This window comes from Apteryx rowi, unplaced genomic scaffold (assembly GCF_003343035.1).
Source record: "Apteryx rowi isolate R43461 unplaced genomic scaffold, aptRow1 scaffold_448, whole genome shotgun sequence".
NCBI classification, from domain to species: Eukaryota; Metazoa; Chordata; class Aves; order Apterygiformes; family Apterygidae; genus Apteryx; species Apteryx rowi.
In genome coordinates, this window is record NW_020450703.1 from 202165 (window position 1) to 226743 (window position 24579).

The 24579-nt window shown below is 37.9% G+C and overlaps 1 protein-coding gene across 1 annotated transcript in view; it reads right to left on the reverse strand.

The window, feature by feature from the left end:
- Window positions 1–24579, reverse strand: part of TULP4 (tubby like protein 4) — a 163946-nt gene that overhangs the window by 25011 nt on the left and 114356 nt on the right. The window contains exons 6-8 of the mRNA XM_026077083.1: window positions 13636–13816; window positions 10753–10887; window positions 6630–6796 (exon numbers count right to left, since the gene is read on the reverse strand). Of these exons, the coding sequence (XP_025932868.1) occupies window positions 6630–6796; window positions 10753–10887; window positions 13636–13816 (483 nt within the window). The remainder of the gene's footprint in view (window positions 1–6629; window positions 6797–10752; window positions 10888–13635; window positions 13817–24579) is intronic.

Consider the following 24579-nt stretch of genomic DNA (forward strand, 5'->3'; position numbering starts at 1 on the left):
GGAGTCTCCTTCTCTGGAGATATTCAAAACCCGCCTGGATGCAATCCTGTGCAATGTGCTCTAGGTGACCCTGCTTGAGCAGGGGGGTTGGACTAGATGATCTCCAGAGGTCCCTTCCAACCTCAGTGATTCTGTGATTCTGTACTGCTCCAATAATATTTCTCAATAACTGCCCTTCCCACTCTTCCCCTTAAAGTACATGGATATGGATCACACACTGCAGCAAGCCAGTTATGAGCCAGCCCACAGTGTTCCTTCCAAACTCCGCTGAGGAAAAGCAATTGACCTGCAATGCCCAATGCAAAAGTATTGCTCCTCATAAAGCAATCCACTTATTTTGTATAATTTTAGCAAAAAAAAGGAAGGAAAGAAGCTTTTGATACTCCACAAACTTTACATACATTATACTGTACTCGTTAAAAAATGAACAAGCAGATTCTAGCACAGAAGACAATTTTATTTTTCATGTTTGTACACTTGTTTTTTCCTACTAGGAACAAGGAAACGCAGCTACAAATTCTGTGACTTCTAATCTCATTTTCCAAACAAAAATCCAATCAGGTTTTGAAGGATCTCACAACAAACTGTAAATAAATGAATGAATTCCAGGGTTTAAATGCAAACATGGAGGCCAAACTGAACTACTATGCAAACACAGAAAGGATTCCGTTCTCTGACCATTATATATTAAAAGTAATTTCCTAAAGGCCAAAAATAAGATGTTTTATCAGGAGAAATACTGAGTATAAACACATCTCAAAAAGTGGTTAACAGGGTATCCTTTTGCCTTTTTTTTTTTTCAGAGTGGGCTTGAAAGTCAGATACGCCTGCTCAATTTTGTATGCGCCGGCTGGGATGTGTACTCTTCTTAGAAAAGCATGCAGAACTGGATACTCCTGCTCAAGGTAGCACTCTGTGGTTGCTTGTTGCAAGTCATTCAACTATCTTTCTTACAAGAGAACAACATAATTTATGTATCTTTCATCACCTGTATACTGTTTAGTCAATGAAAACATAGTGCAGGCTATGCTTCTTAATATTTTCCTTGTGCTCAGAAATCCTGAGCCCTAGGGCTTGCCTGCTGCTTGCACTAATCCCTTGACTACTGGGACTGAAAGTCCCACTGGTTATGAAAATAAACATAAAATGGTATTTCAGGGCAGCAAGTCCAGCAACAAGTGAGATTTTTTGATGTTGGTCCCTCAGGAGAGAGAACCCAATTGCAAAATAGTATCTAGTGAATGGTATGTATGAATAAAAACTTTAAATGACATATGTTGCCTGCTTTCTTTCACTTAAGATGGCTGTTGTACAGATACACATTCTGTCTTTCCCTCTGCTTTTTTCAGAGAGAAGCTGGAAGGTGCAACGGCTGGAGAGCCCACCTGGCTCTTGTGAGTTTTGCGTGCACATCTCTGTACTGCCACAGAGTCCATGAGTAACCATTGCAAAGTCACGCAACTTCTTTGTTCTCCTGTTCCTCATATTTACAGTGAAGAGTAATAAGAGAGTTGGTGGGGATAAAAGTAATAAAGACTGTGAGGTGGTCAGAAATTCTACTGATGGGGCCTTATGATTTTCTATGGAGCAAACTCTTATCTGATATGCAGATTTGTTTTTTACATCTTCTCTCTTTCTACAGTAAGCTGTGTTTTTTTCAGATCTCAGTATAACTATGAGATTCCATTTTAACAGAATGAGTCTTTTCCTAGACAAGTGTAGAAAGACAGACTCCATTTTGCAGTCATGACAAGTTCTGAAGATTCCTGGTCATGATCCATTTCTGCGGCAGTCAGAGTTAACAGCGGTTCTCTCTAACCTGAGCACATCAAGGCCTTTACTGATATCCCAAAGAACGCTTCAGTAGCTAATTCTAAATTGTTACTCTTGTTGCTCTTTTTGTAAGAATATAAATTCTACTTGAAGCTTTGGTGTCATCCAATAACAGCTAAATAGCATCAATTTCAGGGGATACAAATGAAAGGTGACATTAATTCAGATGCAACAAACCTGAACACTATATGGGGAATGAATGAAGACAAAGTAAGCAAGGTCAGCTCAGCTAGGTAACATAAAAGGCAGTTTCTCTTTCAAAGTCCTTTAGATCTGAGTTTAACCTAAAATTTTTACTCTCCTCCTCACGCCTTAATAAAATGAATTTTATACAATTACCAGGTTTCTGACTCACAATGAATGATGCGAAGACTTCTGCTGCCCGCAACATGTTTAGAGCAAGTGGGTCTTGTTCTCAAAGACTCTCAGAAATCTCTCCCATGAAGACTTAGTCTTTGGTTCACCGCTTTGAATATTACACTGAGAAAAATGTGATTGCAGCTTTTCTGCCTACCCATAATGAAATATGCATCTAACTTTGCTGCATATACAACAACTGCTTCTGGCACTTACTGGACTCAGTTCTTTCTTCTTCGTTGCACTTTAGGTTTGAATCTGTTCTTACCCCAGCTATACAGTGGTATAAATTCATAAGCTAATGTAAATTTACTCAAGGATTATAGGTGTATAGATGAGATCAGCATCAGGATTTCTGAGTCCACATTCTTGTTCCCCTCGTCCTCTCTGGGACATATAAGAAAGGCATTATAAAAACCAGAGAAGGAATCAACATATAAGCAACACATCTGAGCCAACAGACAGAATAATTTCACAGATTTGGTAAAGTCGGCAGATGGGCAATTCTGAAGTGATGCTGCAGGAGGCTCTTCTGTTTCAAGTCCAAATGGGAAGATACGAAGCAGCTGTATCCACTCAGAAGAGAGCTTTGTGACAGTAGGTACAGTTGATATAATAAAGACCCACCTGCACAACAAACAAGAAATTCTGAAGTGACAGAACTGGGTTGGAGCACTTCCAATAATCAATTTTAGAAAGACTGTAAAAGAGCCTGAATGAGTCCAATTATTATAATTCTCATCTCACATTAAAGCCAGGGAAAGGTTCTGAGGATTTAACAAATAATGTAAGAAATAAATACTCCTTCAATAAAAAATTACGACCGGCAGGGCAGCCTGATGTTTTTATTGCATTTTTAGATGCTGGAAAAGCTGGACCACTACAAAAAAATGCCAGCTAAAAGAACTGGACATATTTTTGGTTGATCAGGTTTGTGTTTGTGAACACAAAGGGTAAGGATGATAAGTGAGCAGGTTTACAGAAATTGATAGTATTTTTTGAATAGTTAGCAGCTGATCATCAGCTTTTAAGATATGTTCTTTGTGTAAAATAGATAATCACCATTGACTCTTTGGAGTCACAGTATGGACCAATTTTTCATATAACTGCTCCCAGTAAAATAAAGTCTGGTGTGACTTTCTGAAGTCCCTTCAGAAAGTTCTTCATCAGTCTTCCAGGGTTCAAAGAAGTTTGATTCTGTGTAGCAGGAGTTCCTGATTTGCCCAACCTTTACCAGTGCTTCTCAGCTCTTTCCACTACATTCAGTAAATATATTTTGGTAGAATTTCAAGGTGGCAGTGAATGAGAAAGATTGTTACACTATGCTAACTCTACCATTCAGCTTATGAACATTATTTTTCATACAAAGCTACTATGTTCGTTTGGATACTTCTAAATAAGTGTGATTTATAGTCAGCAAAGTAGGTTTATGATTCATAAAATCCTATACTGATGGGAAGAGCTTGAGAGTGTTAATCAAATGATATATAGGATGCCAAAAACATACTAAAGCTGGAGGAGAAGGTGGCATATAAAACACCTTGAAGGTGTTTTACACCATGACAAGTCATCATCAAGATGAGTAAACTGCAGTACCTAATTCTGTTCTGCCTTGTGGTTTGCAGTGACTTCATGTTAAGTAACATTGCAGCCAAGTTGCATGTAAATCCTGCATCAGTTTTAGACTGAGTTTTGTTATAAACAATTCAATAAAATTCATTTTTTCCTGAATACCCTACCAAGACACTCAGGATAGACAAACAGCACAAACATTGACAGTTGAGTGTATTTTACTAATAAAAATTTCAGACATTTGCTTTATCAAAGGACTGGAACAGAGGACTGCACAGAAAATTAGTTTTGCACCAGTGATCTGCTATTTTCTGTGTTCAGTGTTGCTTTACTTTTTTGACCCTTATATTAGGAACAATACTCACATAGAATAAATGCATCTTTTCAGTCACACATATGCGTGTTTCAGAAGAAACAGTTTCAGTAGAAGAGTTTGAGATGCAGAAATTCTCTTCCATTTGCTTTCAACAACCAGTGATGAATTTTATAAAATCCAATTACAGGGCTGACTGCCATTTTAAAGAAAATTAATGAATTTACCCTGATGAATTTATCATCAAACAAATTACTATGACCACTGACTCACTCTGTCATCTTTGGATATTCATCACTGGAGCAGAATAACAGAAGCTACTAGCAATTTTTTTGCAACAACAATTTCTATCTGATATTGTTAGTAAACCAAATGCTTTGCAATGTTCTAGTATAACTGTTACTTAGCTGGTAATATTGTTAGACCAGCATTCAAATACATAGAAGCATAACGTCCACCTGAGCAAATACAGGTGCCTTTCTGAGAGACCTCCTCATGTCCTCCTGCAGCTGAGTAAATCTGAATTTAAATGCACTAAAAAAAGAAAATTGAACATTAACTAATAAGAGAAGAGGGCTGGCTCTAATTTTAGGCAGGTTTATACACACAGTTCTTAGATTAATGTAAATATATCAGCTTGAATGTTATTTTTAGCCTTGTTTCCTAAGGAAATGAGGCTCAGCGATTTTGCTATTAATTACTAGTTGTTGTCCCCCCTCCCTCACTTCCATCCTCGCATAGTAACTTATGAAGCTGTTGGCCTATTTCCATTTGAAGTTGTCAAAGGGGGAAGAAATCTCTGTGACACTAAAAAGCTACATGTTTAGTGACAATTAGCAGCCAGAAAGAGGAGAGAGGCCCATGTTAATATTTTCACTATGAGAAATATTGCAGGATGACCTTGACAGTTACCTGTTCTGTATGACCTGTCAGTTGGTCCATAAGCACTCATTTAACGGCAGAATAATTAGCCCTCACGTCAGCCACAACTTGTGCTGACTTTCTCCCAGCTGATTAAGTAGAGGAGAAAGGAGAAGAACTGAAAACCTGAAAAGAAGTTGAGGAGGTACAGGGAGAACTGGAAAAAATGAAGGTATTTAAGTGAAAGAAAATCTGACGTTATTGGGAACAAAGTGGGGAAGAGAGCAGTAAGAGATGAGTCTGTGCAGATGTAGATCTTAAGGCAACCAGACTTCTTCAGTTTCAGTTGCTCAAAGAACATCTTGATTTTTCCAGAGTCTTATACTGGTTAAAAGCCTAATACGAATATATTGTTTTCTGGTACTGAAAAACAGAATGTGGTGACAGTAGTTTGTTTTTATCTGGTCTGGGAAATAAGCAACACCGATACAAATACCTTTTTGCCAAAATTGATACACAGAGTAAAGAACTGTGCTACTTTGCTTAAATAGCTATGTTTAAGACAAAAAAGCTGTGTATATAGGTAAGTATGTGCATATACCTAAATCAGCATTAAATGTCTCTCCATATATTTAGATTGGCTTTAGAGAACATTATTTTTTATATTACAAAGCTAAAGAATTCCATCTAAATTAAAGTGCTAACATTAATAAGCACAGGTTAGTGCTAAATATGAGCAAACACGAAAGCTTAGCAGCTGGTTTACTATGTCATCCTTTTGTATCCATCTCAGATCAGGGTACTGAAAGAGAAATGATAATAAATAGTATCATCATCATAATTAAGTAAATATATCTATAACATTTTCCTTCACTTTTGGATTTCAAAGCCATTACACATTAATTAAGTTTCACTATGTAACAGTCAGAAACCAGAACAGAGTCATCTCTATTCTACAGAAAATGAAATAAACTATAGAGTGACATTCAGTTTTGTTTTGAAATATCAACAAAGATCTAAGAAACATTTTGTGCTCCTAAGCAGGACACAGATCGTGTATTGACATTTACTTGTCAAATAACATGACCAAGGATACAGTGAAAGTCTACATGGAAGGTGGGAACAGAAACAAGACTTCCTGATTCAGAGGCCTGGCATATATGGACAACACCATCCTTCTCTATCTGATGCCATAAAAAGTAATATGTTGCATCAGAAAAAATGAATGTACACTAGAAAACTGTATAAAAACAAAGAAAGAATAATCTTGTGGTTATGATACTGGACTTGGAATATTTCAGTCCAAACCTTGGCTCTGCTACAATGTTGAGCAAGTTATCTAGTCTTTGCTCCTAAGTAACTTCTCTATAAAAGAACAGAATTTCCTTTTTCTATCGTGCTTTCATGGTGCAATGGTTTTGGGGAACAGACTATTTCTCATTATATGAGAAAATGCACAATGCTAGGTATGCACAATACCTAGCAGAGTGGGTCTTAGAATCAGATGCAGTCTTGGATCTCCACCTTAATGGAAACAGTAATTACTTACATCGCATTTTTCTGTAAATCATATTTTAGAATACATTAAGGACATTTTACAAGCCTTTTCATATTGCGGGTCTATACCAAAGAGCTACTGTGGGAAGAACATGTCAGTAAAGCATTAAGAACTGACTTAAAAAATATGCCTTACCTGAACAGGTGTCTCCAGAGTGTAGACATGTTCCCCACGCACATTGTAGAACTTGACAAGTGCACTTTTCAACATGGAACCGTTGCCAAGATCAGCTAGCTGACTTTGCTTCTCCATGCCTGCTACCGCAAGTAAATCCCCCTGTGTACACCACTGTACCACCACATCTGAAATCAAAGATAATTTGCAATAATCATTTATTAGAATCAATAGGAACAGTGCTTCCAGATGCGCCTAGGTGATCTGAGAATATAAATCATGCTCTCAAAGGTTACTTAAGTACTTAGAAACTTCAATACTTTCAGTGAAGTATGAACATATATGCACTTCTGGGAATGTCTCTTCTGATTTCTTTAGTCAATTGCAAAAACTGTGTAAAAACATTAGTTTCTCTGTGGAAAGTTTAGAATGTAAATCAGAGCCTAATTTTGTACCTAAGTAAAAGAATTTATTACAGATGTTAAAAACAATGTGGAAAATCCTATGCACATCTTTGGAGGTAAGTGGAATCAAGCAAACACACAGATAAATAAATCTCACTGACCAAGAGAGTAGCAATGACTATTTGTTTGGAAAGGCCTAAAGTGCATAGAAGCAGCATATTTGGCAATGCCTCATATTTTCACTGGCTGTGAACATAACTTTTAGTATAACTCAGATTTACAATGTCAAACTTGAAAGACTTTTGGATTTTTGACCATAAATATATATGGCCTCCATGTCATAGGCTTTCTTTTGACAAATCACTTGTGAGAATCTACTCATCTGTCTAGCAGGAGTTTGCCAAAAGCACACAGGGATTGATCAGTCTCTCATTTATGTGGATATGAATATACATATCAGTTACTTCTCCTACAGGCAACTCATAATGAGGAACGCCCACAGCTTAATTCAGGAATGCTAATTTCAAACCCTTATATCCTTCAGCTCTTTGTCACACTTCATCAAGAACACCAAAACAGTATTTTGTGTTTCTGCTTGTGTTTCAGAGGCAGATTTGCATGTGCAAGGAATACTGAGCTAGTCTTTAAACCTTTCTACTCTTAAACCAGAGGTGGAAGGCAGCTATTTTGTGCTGAGACAAACTGAAGGTAAAGACCAAACTTTCATGCTCTGGGATGCTCAATCTGCCAAGAACCTTTTGAAGACATTTGTGGGCGAAAAGCTGTCTTCAAATGGAAGAAGCAGTAGAGGAATGAGAGCTGGCAGGAAGGCTCTCAAAATTGTTTCAAGTTGTCAACTTGTCATCGTCAGGGACTTTTATGTGTAATTTAAAATGGTTTTGTATTATTTCAACTGTTGCCTTTCTGATGATATTTCTCATAAGAATTATGCTTCTGTACATATTGAGGGCAAGACGCATGTTTCTCAAGATAATTTTTGCATAGGCATTGTGTTCTTTTTCGCTCTTAGTCCTCAGCCTTCTAAGTAATCTACAATCGGATTTAATTCATCTTTTCCAGAGAGTATAATGATAGACGTGTTAAAAATCAATGAGGCAAGCAGATCAACTCCACTTTCAGTAATTGGCTTAACTACACAACTACCAATGAGAAAAAACAATCTCCCTTCGGTAAATGTCTTCAGGTAAAATTCCCAGTTGTTCCCTATACCAAGAGGAAGAGGAGTGGTTACTGCACCTGGCAGTTTTCTCTTTTTCTCAAAATTCCCAGAATTAGATTACTGCAAAGGCACAGAGCAGCTAGGTGTTGCCTGCAGCAGTCCCTCTGGGACAGTGTGGTTCTACAGCATGCTGCACTGCGCTCTGTGTCTTCAAGGACTATTGAGCCTTGAAGTAAAATAGCTCAACTGACAACTAGGTCTCAGTGCAAGCACAGAGATAAGAAATCAGATGGAGGTTTCATCTAGGGCAATGGTCTGCAAATGAATCAGTGCATCATAGTCATCCCTCGAAATTACTTGCAAGCCACCAGAGGCATGTATATCAACAAACCTTTAATGGAAAACACCCTAAACATGCAGATAGTAGCTGCAGCTAGTTCTGTAGCAGCTGCAGCTCAGTAGTTCTGTAGGTAGCAGCACACTGCAAATCACTGAATTAAAGCACAGAAAAAGAAAGAACACAACTGAACAGTTCAGGACCTCCACTAGAAGTGATAACAAAATCCAGGCGTGTTCAAGCTGGATGAAAAAAATAACTTGTGTTTGGGCAATTGAATTCTCATCAAACTGCAAAAGTTTGTTCTACACCAATTCAACATGAATATTCCCAGAAAAGTGACAGCTTTTTAAAATACCTATGCAAAGGTAGTAGAACAGCAAAAATATATTAGCACTGTATGACATAGTTTTACAGTAGCCTGCTTTAAAAGTACATTGAGTAGTTTCAGCAGTCCATAAGACAAGTGCATCTGCTGCAGAGACTACAAAACAACACTTACTGATTTCAGACAGAAACACATGAATTAAGACTCCTACGCAATATGAAGACCATTCACTTTTAGCAGAAATCCAAGTGGCTATAGACGACAGGGACCCTGAGCTGGGTGTTTAGCACATGGTAATAACCATCAAAATGATAGTCGCTTGACAACATTTTTGATAAGAAGATATAGAAAATGTGTACATCTATGTAACAGCTATATGTAAAAAACTTTCTACTGTACAATGGATAGCTTCAAAACAACAGACAGTGACATCCCAGTCACCATTCTCTCTCTGTCTCATGCACACTGCCATTCCAGCAAGATGTTGCTCATTCTTCTTTCACTTATGTCAACTACACAGTCCAGTTCACGATCCATAAAAATGTACTGTAGCTTGTACATTAATATTTTGCTAGAGGAGGGTGACATGATTAAGGAGTCTTTCTTCCATTAGTAAAAGTCAATGGGAAAAGATAAATGGGACAGACATCATCAGCAAGATAGAGCCACGTAACTCTGAACAGAGAACAAGAGGGGATTTGTGTGGCATTGACTGTGTAGGCATGGATTCAGTTTAGATTATCCTATCTTGGAGCAGGAGGCCAGACTAGATGACAGCTCAGGATTCCTTCCTACTCTATTCATTATAATTCTACAGATACTGGTCACATCTCTTGGTGGCTATCACAAAAGCTTCTCTAAGTTGGTTTCAGTTTTCCCAGACTTTAAGGGGCCTTTTCTGGCTGAAGTTTTCTGGATCACAAGGGTGCCTCAGGATGCCACATTTCCCCAGCCATGCTTCTTGTGTTGGGACAAGTGGAAGCCAGGGTAGAACAGAAATCTCAGAGATGATTTTTTACCTCCTAAGGCTCCCCTACACAGCAGATCACCCAAAACCCTAATAGGCTGGTGTGAGGGTAACTTTTCACCAACAATGTCACACTGTTATAGAACAGCTAAGGGGCTGCTCCACAGTTTAGATTTTTTTTTTTTTTGCATGTAATACAATACTAATTTACCTGCAGAGATGAACAAGAATCAATGGAACTTATATTTAAGCATGTGCTTATGTGCCTTAGTGAATCAAAACTTTTCTCCACGCAAAGAGCCATAAGTTGTAATGAGAGTACTGGCAAAGTAAAGGACTTTTTGATAGGTAAGTATAGTAAAAATTTTGCTATAGATTAAAGATTTTGCATGGAATAATCATTTTACGTGTATACATGAATACCACCTAGCAAGATGTATTGTAATTAATCAATAGGATTTTTATCCTCTCAGAATAAATTGCCTCTTTATAATTAAAAATTCTAGCAAATTTTTAAAATTTGTAAGATACATTAAAACAGTATTGTGATTCATACATGGTTACCAAAAGTATGGGAGGAGACACTGTGAACTAAAGATACAAACAAAGCATTACGTAGCATGAGCATTCATAAAAACAACCATAAATTTATTAGTGCATTAAGCTGAAAGAAGGCAAACAATTTGCTCTATAATCTCAAATATTTAAATATTTTTTCCAATAGAAGAAATCTATTAACCAAGCACTACTCTTTCACCAGTAGGTGTCACTGCTGATAATGGCAACAACTGTAGCTGTAAGCTCTTCTGAGTGATAAGAGGCACTGGGTTAGGAGAGACAGACTCAAAAACATGAACATACAGACACATAATTTAAAATACAAGAAAAACAGAGCATAGGAAGGGGGTAAAATGTCTTTCTTGTATACCTTTCAACTCTGAGCGGATGATAGTAGGAGACAAGTCATCGTAATTGTTCATTAAACTAATGTCTCCCGACGTGAAGCTGACAGTAAGTAGTGGTTTGGTGTTCTGCACCGGGACTGGATATGCAGCTGGTCCATCTGCAAAAACAAGATTCTGGAGTGAGCAAAAAGTGAACTAGAGAAGAGATTACACCCAGGTTGAAATACACTGTGCTTAAGCCTATGGTCACAAGGAATGTCTCTGAGCCTCAAACTGCCTCTACTTAGTTATTTCTGTAGTGTCTGTGACAAAAGCAAAGCAGGCATAACTAGTTAGTTTGTCTGCTTTTGTGAAACCCGAGCTATCTTGCCTCACCTTTGCCATTATCCATGGGACAGTGGCTCTGGAACACCATTACAACAAATTCAAAGCAGCATTGCATTACTTGGCTGTAATTCTCTATTTCACTTTAAGAATTACATATCTTTACCTACCTGATCTCTACCTTACTGATGCCTCCAGCTCAGTTAAAATTACACAAGAGTAAGACTGCCAAGTTCCCGAAGGTAACTGAAACAAGGCATCAAGCATTTTTAACTGCAGCATATCCAGAGTGGCTTATGGATATACTGTTACGTAATACAGCAGTGTTTTTCAGTCTTTCTCCACTGTCAACTCCCAAAAGTGTTCACAAACTGAAAACCAGTGCTTTCCCTGAGCCCCAAGTTGAAAAGCTGTATCATAATATAATCACATTAAGAGCTATTTGTTAGGTAATTTTCTGCTTGAGCAAATGCTGGGTACTCCTCTTAAAGTCACTAGAGACATCATAAGGGCTTCTAAGAGAACATGCTGGCCTTTCACAAATTGCTAAATTTTAAATGTTAAGAGCTAGGCAGCAGAATGAAAAATTATATGCCGTCCTACATAACAGGATTCTGTGCACTCAAAGACAGAGATGAGTTCAAAGGTGCTTTCAAAACCATCCCTAAAAAGTCTCTGCTCCTCTGGGCTTATTTTTAGCATTCATTGACATTCCCGTGCCAAATACATAATGACCTATATCAGCATTTTTAGCATTTGCTATTTAGTTCTTTTTGTTTATAAGTTCTGACAGGAGATACTGCCCTCCCCCAAAAAAGTGGCTCTCGAGCCCAACTAGCACCTTTTGAGTCATCAAAAATGATATAGAGCCAGGTAAGAGTGGTATCACTTCCTGAACTTGTGAAAGAACTGATCAAAAAACACTTCAGAGAAAGATGTCTAGTAATAACCGCATGTGTGTGTAACTTGGTAAGAAAAACCCATCAAACTTCCAGTCCTTCCTACATATCTGTGTGAGTCAAAGGCTCAACACCTTTGAGAGGTTTATGCTGCATCTGCTCTAAAGAAAGCACATGATGTTTGGGTATTCATTAGAAGCAGGCTTGTAACAAGTCCACCCACCCCCGTCTGACTCAGACAAACTTAGCATGTTTGGATCATTTAAATTCTCTTCCATGCACTCTCCAACTTCACCATGCCACAACTGGAACCTCAATATTGCAAAAGAGCCAAAAAAACAATGTAATGTTGTTCCTTATCCTTCATTAGAAGCTTGCTAGGAAATTTGAAGAGACTAGAATCATTTCTTTCTTTTCTTCTAAGATTACAAATCTCACCCAGTACCAAAAGTGAGGCTGTGGCATCATGTTCATATTTACTTGAAAGCCAAAACAAATCTCAGTTCAAAAGATGCTAACATTTCAGATGATCACACTATCTTCTGTCATTATTTTTAAATATATGATTATTATACTGACATACATATAAAATATTCTGTAAAAGATGAATTTTGGATTGCATCCAAATTAGACATAAACTGCAACAGTCCTGAATTCAGTAGTTCAGATCTGAGATGCTGCTTCAGACTCATTTTTAGCTGTTACGTCTTTTAATTTTTCATTGTACAATCATCTTTATATTATCCTTTAACTTAGTTCAGACTTCATACACTGGAACACAGCAACAACTAACCTAAATCTTATAGACTAATCAACAGCATTAACCAAAAGAAGCAAGAATCTAGTATTTGGAATAAGAAGGGTGAGGGAAGAAGGAGCAATGACCATATCCTATCCCAGCCTATGCATGGATACAGTGACCTGCTAGGCCTTTGCTATCTGTAATTTCCAAAACCAAAACATTTTACCCAATGGACTTGAGGGGAGGGAAGAATTTCTTCCTGACTCTCAAACTGGCAATGTGCTCTGAAGCATGGGAACTAATAACTCCAGACAGCTCCAGTTACCCTTCTTCTACCCTATGTAATTGCAGGAAATATCTTCATTTTTCATCCTTTTATGAAATTCACTGAGCTCTTTACGTCAGGACTATCAAGGATGGGACCATATTGATGAGCATTCTCTCTGCTTAACAGGATTTCTTGGAAATGAAAGATGTAGCACTTTCTGCTATGTCTAGTACTGGTGTCTTTCCACATGAATCTATATAATAGTGCATCAACTTGTGTGACTGTCCCCTGACTATATCCATACATATGGACCACTGCAATATCTCACATCTGCTTATCAGTGAAACCTGATATGCTCTTATCTAGTGCTATTTGCTTCACTAAAAGCTTTGGGTTATCTCATTTGTGCAAATGGAGGCTCGGCAGAACAGACGGGGTATGACTTGCCCAAGCTATACAGGGGGGGCAGCAGCAGAGCTGCGAGCAGAACCCATGCCCCCGCATCAGCACTCTGCTTACCCCTCTGTGCTACCCCCACAAGAGAGCACAACCTTTCAGCCTCTACCAGCTGAAACCATAGACAACCTGCTGTTTCAATATGGTGTGACTGCTTTGTGCCATTCCAGATGTCCAGGCAAAAACTGAGAGAGAACGACTCTGAAAATAACCCTACCTTGCGGCGGGGAATAGTCGTCGGAGTCCGTGTCGCTCTCGCTGCTGTCCTCCACCAGGAAGCTGGGGTAGTTCCAGGACATGCTGAGGATACCATCTGACTCATGAAGGAGAACATGGGCCAGCATTCGGCCGTGGCAGTCCATGACAATAACCTGACCGTCAGCAGTGCCAAACAGTACCTGAAAATAACAGAATGGCCCCCAGCCCAATCAAATGTCAGCGACTGGAGTCTCCCTGGAGCACAACTTGTAATTAACTAGCTACGTGGGAAATGAATCGAAGGCAAAGCAGTCAGGGATTTTAAATGGTGCCACAATAGGACGCTGCAACCAAAGATGTACATAAAGTCAAAGCAGCAAAATCAAATCATTACAACTAAGAAATGCTGGAAGCAAGCAATCAGAATTTGTCCCTCTGGGGCATATGTACCAAAAGCAGCTTCCACTGACTCAGAGACAGCAGACATGGAAAAAATATCTTGTGTCTAGTTAATACCTGCAGAAAGAGTAGCGAGAGATGGAGAGGAGTAAGCAAGACCTAGCTACAGCTTCCGATAGGAGGCAGAACATACAGGGAAGGTACAAAACAACTACCATAGTTGTTTATTTGATTGCTTATCTGAAAACAAAACATGCCTGCCTATTTGATGATGCTTGCAAGAGGAGAAAAAGTTGATAGAGGAACATGAAGTGACAGGGGCTAGAGGTAAGGTCCTAAAATCTGTAAGCAAGTAATAGTTCACACGAGGGTTCATTTTGTTTCACTTTAATAGGAGCCTTTACACTTTATTTAAACTTAGCCATTACTGCCATTGAAGTGAGCTGGCAGTAGGGCTACCAGTGATTCTACCAATATCTTTGGATTATACAGAAGTTTCTAAAATTGGTGAAAGAAACAATGGCAGGCATCAGTTATAACAATATCAAAAGGTACACCTGACAAAAAAGAAGTCTTAGCAGGGATTTCAAACAGCTTGTGAGAAACTGAAAGCTGAATAGAGAAGGACAGGTTATTCAATTGATGAGCAACAAGCAAAGAGAAGGTGGGAAAATGTCTTCCAAAAACAGAGGCAATAAGCACTATGATCCATCAACTGGAAGTGGATTATTATAGCCCTAGAGGAAGATAATATGTTACAGGTTCAGGAAGGGATAAAGAAGAGCTTTTACCCACTATTTCCAATACAAAATGGATAATACAAGGGGTGGCAGGCAGGGAGGAGGCTTGCCCCTAAACTGCTGTTTAGCCAAAGTGCACTGATTAAGGTCAGACTGTCTGGAACCTATAATTTCTCTTTTATGAGCATGTTCTGTCTTGAGGTTTTGAACAAGATAACACACTGCATATTTGATGAATTTTAGAAAAACATCAGGAAGTATGTTTTAATAAATCCATGAAGTGGCAAATGCATTAGCTAAGGCTGCTGCTACAACCGTGTAATTCTACATGAGGCGAATATGCTTTAAAGCAAGTTTAAAGGCAGTCATCAACTTGAAATGTAGCTAGTATTGAAAAAATAAGGCTAAAAGGAATGCCAGAACTTATACTTGCCCTTCAATCTACCACCTATTTCCTGTTTTATAATCACATTTCCACATAACTTAGTTTCTCTTTCGCCATGTGAAAGAACCATACAAATGGAAGAGCAAATTGCCTATACATTGGAAAGAGAAAGTCCAAACTGAACAGACTGGAAAAAACAATAGGTTTTCCCATTTCTCAGTGATACCGTTTGTAAATTTAAGGGTCTATTAATTAAACACCCAGATGAAAAATTCATATAGGCCTGTATCTTATATCTAACAGTGGTCAAATATTCAGGGAAGAGTAAAAGAACAGGATGCACTGAACAGTCATGTAGTTTCTGGCAAAAAATACTGCTTCTCCTTTATTTACACTCTGCTAATTGATAATTTCACTGGCAAACCTTTACCTCTTACATTGTAAGAAATACAGAATAATAATTCCCTATTTACATTCCCAACATTAGTTGTAATTATGTAGACCTCTATTATACAGTCCCCCCAGCCCTCTCTTCTCCAAGCTGAAGAATCACAGCCTACTTGGAATCGCCCTCTACAGAGTTGTCCAAAGCCTCCAGTCACCCTTTTTGACCTCTGCTTTACTTATTCTATCTTCCTTTTGAGACATGGTTACTGACTTGCAGCATTCAAACTGAGTTTTATAGTTTACACAACAGTATTTACATATGATGCAATTGTAATGGTTGTATTTTCGAATGTTTCAGAAAGGAAGCATGCTTTCAAAGACCTCAGACAAAAAAAGATACTACAGATTTTTCTGTGGGTGATGATCAAGAAACACAGAAGGCTATAAACTAGAAGAGTGGTGTAACAGAAGAATTCCAGTGAAGTCATTAAAATCTTGCTAAAATCAATGGAGTAATTTCTCATTAACATTGAAAATGAAAAAGCACTATCTGGTCTACTTAAGTGTAATCACTACATGAAACAAATGTTTTTGTGTTAAACAGTTGCTGTGTTAGTTACAAGCCTTCAATTATTACTCTTGGATATAAAAGTAAGAATTCACCCTTTGCTCAGCTCACATTTCCTTTCCTTTTGGCCCTTTTTCTCTTCTTCTTCCACTTGTATCATCTCATCTCCTTTCATACTGTTCATCATTTCAATTGTTTTTACATGCATGGCCAGTGCATAACCACTTTCACTATCCACTTTCAGAGCATACCCATTCTCCTTCAGATCTCTGTACAAAACAAGTTTCCACAAAGCCAAAATCCTAAAGATTGTCACTGCTAGCTTCTCACACCACCTTCAACCAGCTCTGTAGACTAGGTTTTGACCAATGTCCTTGGAGTTTTATAACAGCAAAATACCTAGACAGAGGAGGTGAGAGACTACATTGTTTTTGAAATAATCAGTATGAGAGTTCTCTCCCCTAAAATTCTGTAGAAGAAACACTTCATTATTGGGCAGGAATAAAATGTTGGGACTCGTCACTCAGGCTTCAGTCTAAGCTCTGTCTAAAGTTAATTCTTTCAAGCAGTGCTACCCCCAGTTCATTTAAAATTATGAACTCCCACATTAATTTCCAACTCAAATCAGACCAATTCCATGTAGGCACCCTAATTCTTGCACTAGGACCTAACGGAGGTCTTTAGCAACCTAGAAGTGTCAGAGGGCACTCCTCACCTCTTTAGCCAGGCTATAGGTCTCAAGGAGCAGCTTTAAGTTTTGGGGTTATTGCAGCTATACAACCTTTAAGATAAAAGCATTTATAGGCTGATAGTCCTACTGGCTGAACTCTTGCTGAAGCTGTTTAAGTGTCTAATGCTGTTATCATCCATAACATTACCCAAGCTACATATGCCATACTCAAGCTACTTATGTCAGATGAATAAAACTCTCTTGACCTTCAGAAAAAAGGTTAAGGCACAGGGTATGCCTGAAGGAACCAAAAGACAATTTGAATGGCTGTATTTTAGCTGCCTAAATTCATATTTTTCAGGTATTTGCAGATCTGGAATGTCTGAGAGAATATTGCAAAAACATAATGAACAGGTTACACTGATTTATTAACCCTTGAATACAAAGCCTAAAAGATAACAATATTTAAAAAATATCTTTAACTACTTTATTTTTAAGTGTTCTTATTGAAAGTTTTACAAAATTATGCAAAACCTGATAATAAAATATCTGAAATCACCCATACATTTAAAGCGTGAGTCAGTTACACAGCATAAATACAGTATTTCCTTACAAAACATACCAACATAACAAATCCTGCACCATAGTGAAGTTGCAGCTGATAAGAGGTCATAAGAACACAGGAAGCAAAAGAGCTACCATTTCTGCAACAGTCTCGAATGATGACTTGCTGCTGGAGGCTTTGAAGGGAAACCTGCTATAGTTTGCCATGGGATAATCCTCACAGAAAGTCTTCTAAGCATGCTAAGAGCTGCAAGTTAGGTTAAGTCCTGAAACACAGGTGTCTGGGTTCCTCATGAAGCCCATGTTAATTCATATTTATTAAAACAAACCTGAATAACCAAAAAACATTCTTCTTTGAAATCTGCTAACCTCCTAGCCTCCGTGGTAACTTCAGACAATAAGTTTCACAAGCTAGTTTTGATATGTAATAACATTTTTCTTTTAATCAGTGTTAAATCAAGTATCCATGAAAAAGTCATTCAAGACTGCAATTTCCTTTAATGCTTAAGATTTTAAAAAGTCTTCTATTTGCAGTTTGAAATGTATCAATTCCTAAAGGCATGTGGTAGTCAAAAGATGGGGTATTCCACTCTGAAGTTAATTTTTCATGAATATATTAAACTGTTTTAGTGCATCCAAGAAGCTAAATAATTCAGTCCAAGAGGAACAACTTTAACCTGACCAGTGATTTTGCTGTGTGTGTATCTGCTGTGCTGAATTGCTGCTATTCCCGTAAGATCTGTTGTGATGCTGTAACGAGTCTGCACCAGATACAGTGCTAGCAGAAAATGGTTTGGCAACACTGAAATCAACAGAACTACAATGAGCTACCAAAGATCTAGTACGCTAAAGGTCCAGCTGGGGAGGCCCCCTACTTCATAACAGAACAATAATTTACTCACAGCAATGTTATTTTTGCATGAAATATATTCTGTTGTTGTTTAATTTGGTTCAATGTACATAAAGAGAACTAAGCAACAAGAAGAAGGCTCAAGCTTTATGCTAATTTGAATACACTAGTTCAGTAGGAAAGGGAGAGATCCTGCCATCTCACCACATCTGATTATATGCTGAGAAAAGTTTACTTACAAATAATGGCCCATTGCAGTGGCAGCAGCCATAAATCATAACAATTCTATTAAGTCAATGAAGATGGATTGACTTTTATCTTATATATAATATCCTACAACATCTTATATTTATTCACTTTTCATTTGCCTATTTTTTTAAGGTAAGCTAGCTCCATGTTTTTCAGCCTCTCTTCATATGAGAAATTGTTCTTGGCTCCCGGCCATTCTGGTTGCTCTTCTTTGAGCCTCTGCCACATGCCTTTTGTGAGATCATGACTTACACTGCACACATTTAAGTAAGACCAAACACTAACTTGTGTAACAAAACTGTAATATTTTTGTAATCCTTCTGCATTTTGATATACCCTCATGGTCTTTGACTGCAGATACAAATTCAAGTAGGTTCTCACTAAGACAACAAGACAGAGAAGTCCCAAACACTAACTTGTAAATTTAAGGTAGAATCTAATGCAACATGCATTAACAGTTTGCATTTGAATTCCTGGATACACCAAAATGTTCTGAAAATTAATGCCATCTGTCATGAAAACTCAGTTGGTCCAGTCTTTCCTGAGCTGTGGCTAAGATGCCAACCTTATGGTAATTCCACTGAGCAATTTCTTTAGTTATATCTCTTTCTTCTTCCCCAGGATAAGTGGCAGCTGAAAGGACAAAGTATTTGACCACAGGCAGTTTTTTCAGCAAGTGACTGTTCATATTATAAAAAGACAAAGGGGTGTATCCTACAAGTTGCTTACTAGACCACTGCAGCATACTTTGCTGTACTGGACTCTGAATTGCCCAAGCCAATTTCTACAGTCTTAGTTAATCTAGACAACTGTGTGTCATCTGTAAATGTTGCTAACTCACAACAATAAATATTTTAAAATAAAAAAGTTTTAATATACAGTGTGATGAAAAAGCAAGCCCACTGTCCACATTTTTATAATGCAAATTGACCATTTAGTCTACCCCTTTGCAGACTGGATCCTAGCCAGTTTTTCTCTACGCACTGCTAAACCATATACAGTAAGTAAAACAGTATCATTATCATTTACTGGATTTACTACACCTGCCAAATCATTCGTGTAGTGAGTGTGCAGTGGATGTATCCCTGCTATACCAGATTTCTACAAAGTGCACATACAGCTATTTCTGTCAGGACAATCCTAAACTATAATATAAGGAGACCTACATTAGGAGGCATTGGAACTTGTTGACTTTTTCAAAACTAAATAATTTCCACTAACTTTTGCTAGCCACTTTTACTAACGCATGCTAAGACTTATGAGAGACTAGTGGGACATGATTTTCCTTTGAAAAAAACATCCCATTTAGGTCCTTTCAGATCAATTTACAGGTGTTTGGTGATTTCATGTTCAATTTTCACTTTAACCAGTTTCAAGGTATAGATGCAAATCTTATTTACACATTTCTTAGATACTTCTACAATCTTTTCTAAATATTATGCAGGTAAATAGTGCTGCCCTTCAAGACTTGGAACAGAGACTTGATTATTTGTGCTTGCAGCTAAATTAAATTCATATTTAAGATCCTTCAGAATTTTTGGATGCACCAGTCAGACAGAGGGACTTGCTGTATTTCAAACTAACCAGTTTCAGACCCACCTTTTAATTACCTCAGACTCTGTGAGGAGTTTCTTAACAGTGAAGAGCAAGTTCAGGGCAGAGCTTTCATCAGCATCTTGTGATCAAGTAAACCCTAAGTGGTCTTTCAATGTTACTGTTCCTACAAACATGAACCATTGTGCTATTTGTTCTTAAAACTGTGTTGTAAGAACTTTGTTATATGAACCAGCAATTTGTTCTGTGAACTCCAGCTTGAGGCCTCCAGTTTCTCTCTTATTTTTGCCTACTGTGATTTATGGTTTTGGTTTTTAACATTCTCTAGGGTTGTATTTCCAATGTTTGAAGGATTCTTCTTTGACCTACATACTTGGCAAACCTTGCTCTTTCAGCATTTTGTGCTACTCTTTGCCCTTCTGGTTCCTTTTTTTGGATCAGCATACCCATCTGCTAAAACCTCATTATTGTTTTATCAGGTAGTATCAATGCTGCCACTAACAGTTCAACTCTGCATCCATCTAAATTTACAATCTTCTTGCCCGACTTTGTCTTACTGAAATTCCTCTTTTCAAAGTTTAGAACTGTCTTTTCATAATTTTTCTTTAGTATCCTTTGCCCCTTCTATCTCCCCAAAAGGGAGAAAGTCAGAACTGTATTTCAGAAATGACATTCCATAGAAATGCTAGTAAGGCCAACTGCATATGCATTGCTAAAAGTATGCTGAGTAGTTCAAGAAAGCTGAATTAGAAGTTCTATTTGCTCTAATTTAACCATAAGACCAAACATTAGTATTCAGGAGGGGAACAAGCTTTACAGTCTTCACCATACTGCCATTGTACTAACAGAGAGAAATCTATTTTTGTGATTCAAGATTAAGTGAACTATAAATTCATTAAAATACAAAATGATGGATCAAACATCTACTTATGCAGGTATGCTTAATAACACAGAAAGTATATGGAAAATTATTGCCTTAAATATTTTCATTCCCTAGTATTAGTCTAACATAAAAATGTCATTCTTGCAAAGGTTTAGTTAGCACATTTTGTGGTCCATTTAGTCGCGGTATTAGCATTTTGCATTTCTTGTGCTCTTCTTGTTTATTGCTTCTACATCAGAAAGCATGAGATGATGCAGCAGCCGCTTCTTAGTAAACAGAAAAAAAGTGAAAGCTTTCTGTTTTCCCCTGAGCGTGGTATTTCTGGTTTTACTTCTTTTTACTTCAAAAAGCAGAAAAAAAAAAGAGAATCCAGACAGAGGGAGACAGCTGCTCTCCTGCTGAATACTTTTTATTTCCATTAAAAATTCAGCTGCTGTAAAACGATTTCTTGAACAGGCACAGAGGCATTGCCACGATTCACACAAAAGCTTGGGGGGAATAAAAGCACTTGGTTTTCTTTGACTGCCTTTAGGTCTAAAAAATCTGAAAAGAGGTTTTTGTTTCCTTCAGAAATGAGGAGTTACCAGCTAGTACATGGACGATATACCAGGAGTTCACACAGCTAACTGCATATATACAGAGCAATGAAATTCTCATTCAAGAGCATTAACAACTTTCAGAAGTAGCAGTGGTCGAGTTACGTACTTTCAGGTTTGTTCTTTCTCTCCCTTACAAAGTCCATTGGGTTTAGGAAATTATTACCAAGCCCTCAGTTGAGAAGACAAAATAAATACACTGGAAATCCTGGTGACAAATCTTTATTAAAAAAGATTGAAATCCTAAAACCTGGGCATTCAAACAGCACTGGCTTTATTCCTCTCTAAAATAATGTAACATAGCTGAATAACTGTTAATGACGTACAGCCTTGCACTTTCTTCCAGGAGTGAAAAATACAAGCAGTGTTAAACCCAGGATCTCAAGCTGCAAAACTACTCTGGACACGTGAGGACGAAACCAGTTGGCCAGGCAAAGATCATTTTGTTTGAAAGCATTCTGGCAAATCGCAGAAAGTTTGATTATGTACCTGTAATTATACCTGGACTACTTCTGATTTACATACTTCCAGTCACATATGTTTCTATATTTTTTCTTGACTCTTCAGACACTTTTCAATCCTGTACCAAATAGACTTTTAACTGAAAAGAAAAGCCCTTCTACATAATGTTGACTGAATTAACAATATATCTGGGTCTACTTTAGACATGAAAAAAGAGTTTTTTTTTCTTTTATGTTTCAAATCTCATTCAAAGCAGTATGCAAAATGAATAGAAAGCTAGCAGCTGGAACATCTTCTAGAGAACATCTCCTGTGGTTTTTAGCACACATGGGGATCAGGCTGGGACCCCTGAACTCCTGTGCCAGAAATACTTTGGAATGTTTTTTAAGCAGCCCCGTTTTCTGTTCTTTCATTCAACTCCACCAGGAAAATGCACACATATCTATGAAAACACATATTCTTCACATAGATCAAATTAGACATAGTACCAAACAGTCATTTTTGTTGCTAAGTGCTAGGTGGGAAAGTGCAATTAACTTTACCAGCAACCAATCAATCAGGTAAATGATGTCAGCTGATACTCGAAGTACTCACATACACTTGGCAGTCTCTGATATTATTCCCAAGCTGGGCTTAGCTATTTCCTGAAAGATAGCGTAAATGTACTCTGCTCAAGCTAAAATTTCCTTCCCAGTTTTAGAAGTTTGTGAGTTGTTGCTGGGTTTTTTTTTTCCCCTAATTGAAAATGATATTACTTAGCAACAAGGATTGCACTCTGGACCACTGAAAATGCAACACAGAAAATATTTTAGCAGTAATGTCCCTGCTGTTTTTAGTTTCTTAATACAGATTCAAGAAGCCCCTGGTTCAAACTGTATGCTTATGGGAGAAAGCCCCTCAACTTCTGCATTCTCTTTCTAGGTTTTGAGTTTCAGCAGAGAAGGGTAATTCAGCATGGGCAGGAAATACATAGAATGGGTAAGGCCAAGTATAACTGAGTCAACATGGAGATAGGCTGAGTATTAAACTGTTACTGAAATGAGGCATTGAAGAAGAAAGATCGTCCTCCTAAAATCATGGAGAAAGCAAGGAAGGATTAATTGCATCTCAGCTGACGCAGCCTTCCACAACCCTGGAGTGTCAGAACACCTACAAGAAACTGGCTCTTGGATCAAGAGCAGAGAGCTCAAGTTGAATCCAGGCAAGATGAAACACTGGTAGAAATGGTTTTGAAAAATAGAGAGATATTGCATCCTTCTTCCATTAATGACACACAACCTCTTTGTGTCAAAACAATGGAAAGACCATGTGACATCATTTTCCAAAATTACCACCTTTCATCTTCAATTTACTATGAAACTTGGCCTTGCTTTCCCAGACAAGACCTAGTGCAGAAGCCCACAGGTCTCCTCCTCCAGACTGAATCACTACAATCTTCCTTCCCCATGCAAAGGATTCAAACTATTCACAGACTTAAACACACCTGACCCAAGTTCAAGACTCCATACTGCCAACCACGCTTGTTATTAATTTCCAGAAACTTGATGGATCAAGTCCCAGTGATATTAAAGTTTAAATTAACTACTCTGGCAGCTACATTTCTTTTGAACCAAAAAGATTGCAAAGCTCTGGATGAAGCAAATTGGTCCTGGAGCCAAAATACTCTCAGTCAAGCAGTTCCAGAAATGGAATAGTCTTTCTGACACAGACTGTTTCTGACAAATGCTGTAAAATCTTCTCAGTTTAGAAAGCTTTCCTCTGTAAGAAATAAACTTTTGACTCACATGCCCTCTCCTGACCAAATAAAAGTTTGAAGGAACAAATTAAAATAAAACAAAATTCCTATCTTATGTAGGACTTCTTGAAAAGAAAGCAGATTTCTGCAGGAGGTGCCACTCTTTCCCTGAGTATGTGCTCCACCTGTTACACAGGTGGACTGTACATCTGCAACCAAGTTCTTATTAGTTGCCTCAAAGCTGAAGCATAACACAGGTTCAAATAAATATTCCCTGTCCTAAAAAACTTAAGACTTCAGGCTATATGTGTGAGTCCTTGTACATAAGTGCCAGCAAGGTGAGAGGAGAGGCAACCTACTTCTTCCTTCCTGACATGCCCCACACAGGGACTGGCCGTGTTTTTCTTTGCATTTATTTTTATTTTGCTGATTCAAACACTGCCACTCCAAAAATGTAAAACAGTATTGGATATGAAAATGCTAAGTGGATGCATTAACTGAATAGCATAATGAGCCTTTACCTCTTCCTTAAGTTCTGGTTTGTCATTTCCATCAACATCCTTCCTTTCCCGATTAAGGGAAAGATGTGGTACAAGTGGTCAGAGCTTAATAAACCTTAGATTCTGGTCAACTAAGACAAGGATATTGTGACCTATCGGAGTCTCACATCAGATCAGGGTACAGAGTTGCAAGGTGTACTTGTTGAGGGTGAGCTGTATATTCTAATACACTTTGCATCCAAGGGAATGCAGAAATCCATTCACCCGTTCACTTTTTGTGGTAACAAACACCAAATACTCTTACACCATCTACAAGAGACTGCAAGGATGAGCAACACATTAGAATACTTGTTTCCTTCCTTTCAGCAGAGTCCTTAAGGGAAATTTTCCTTTGCAAGACTCATCTGATACAACGTTGACG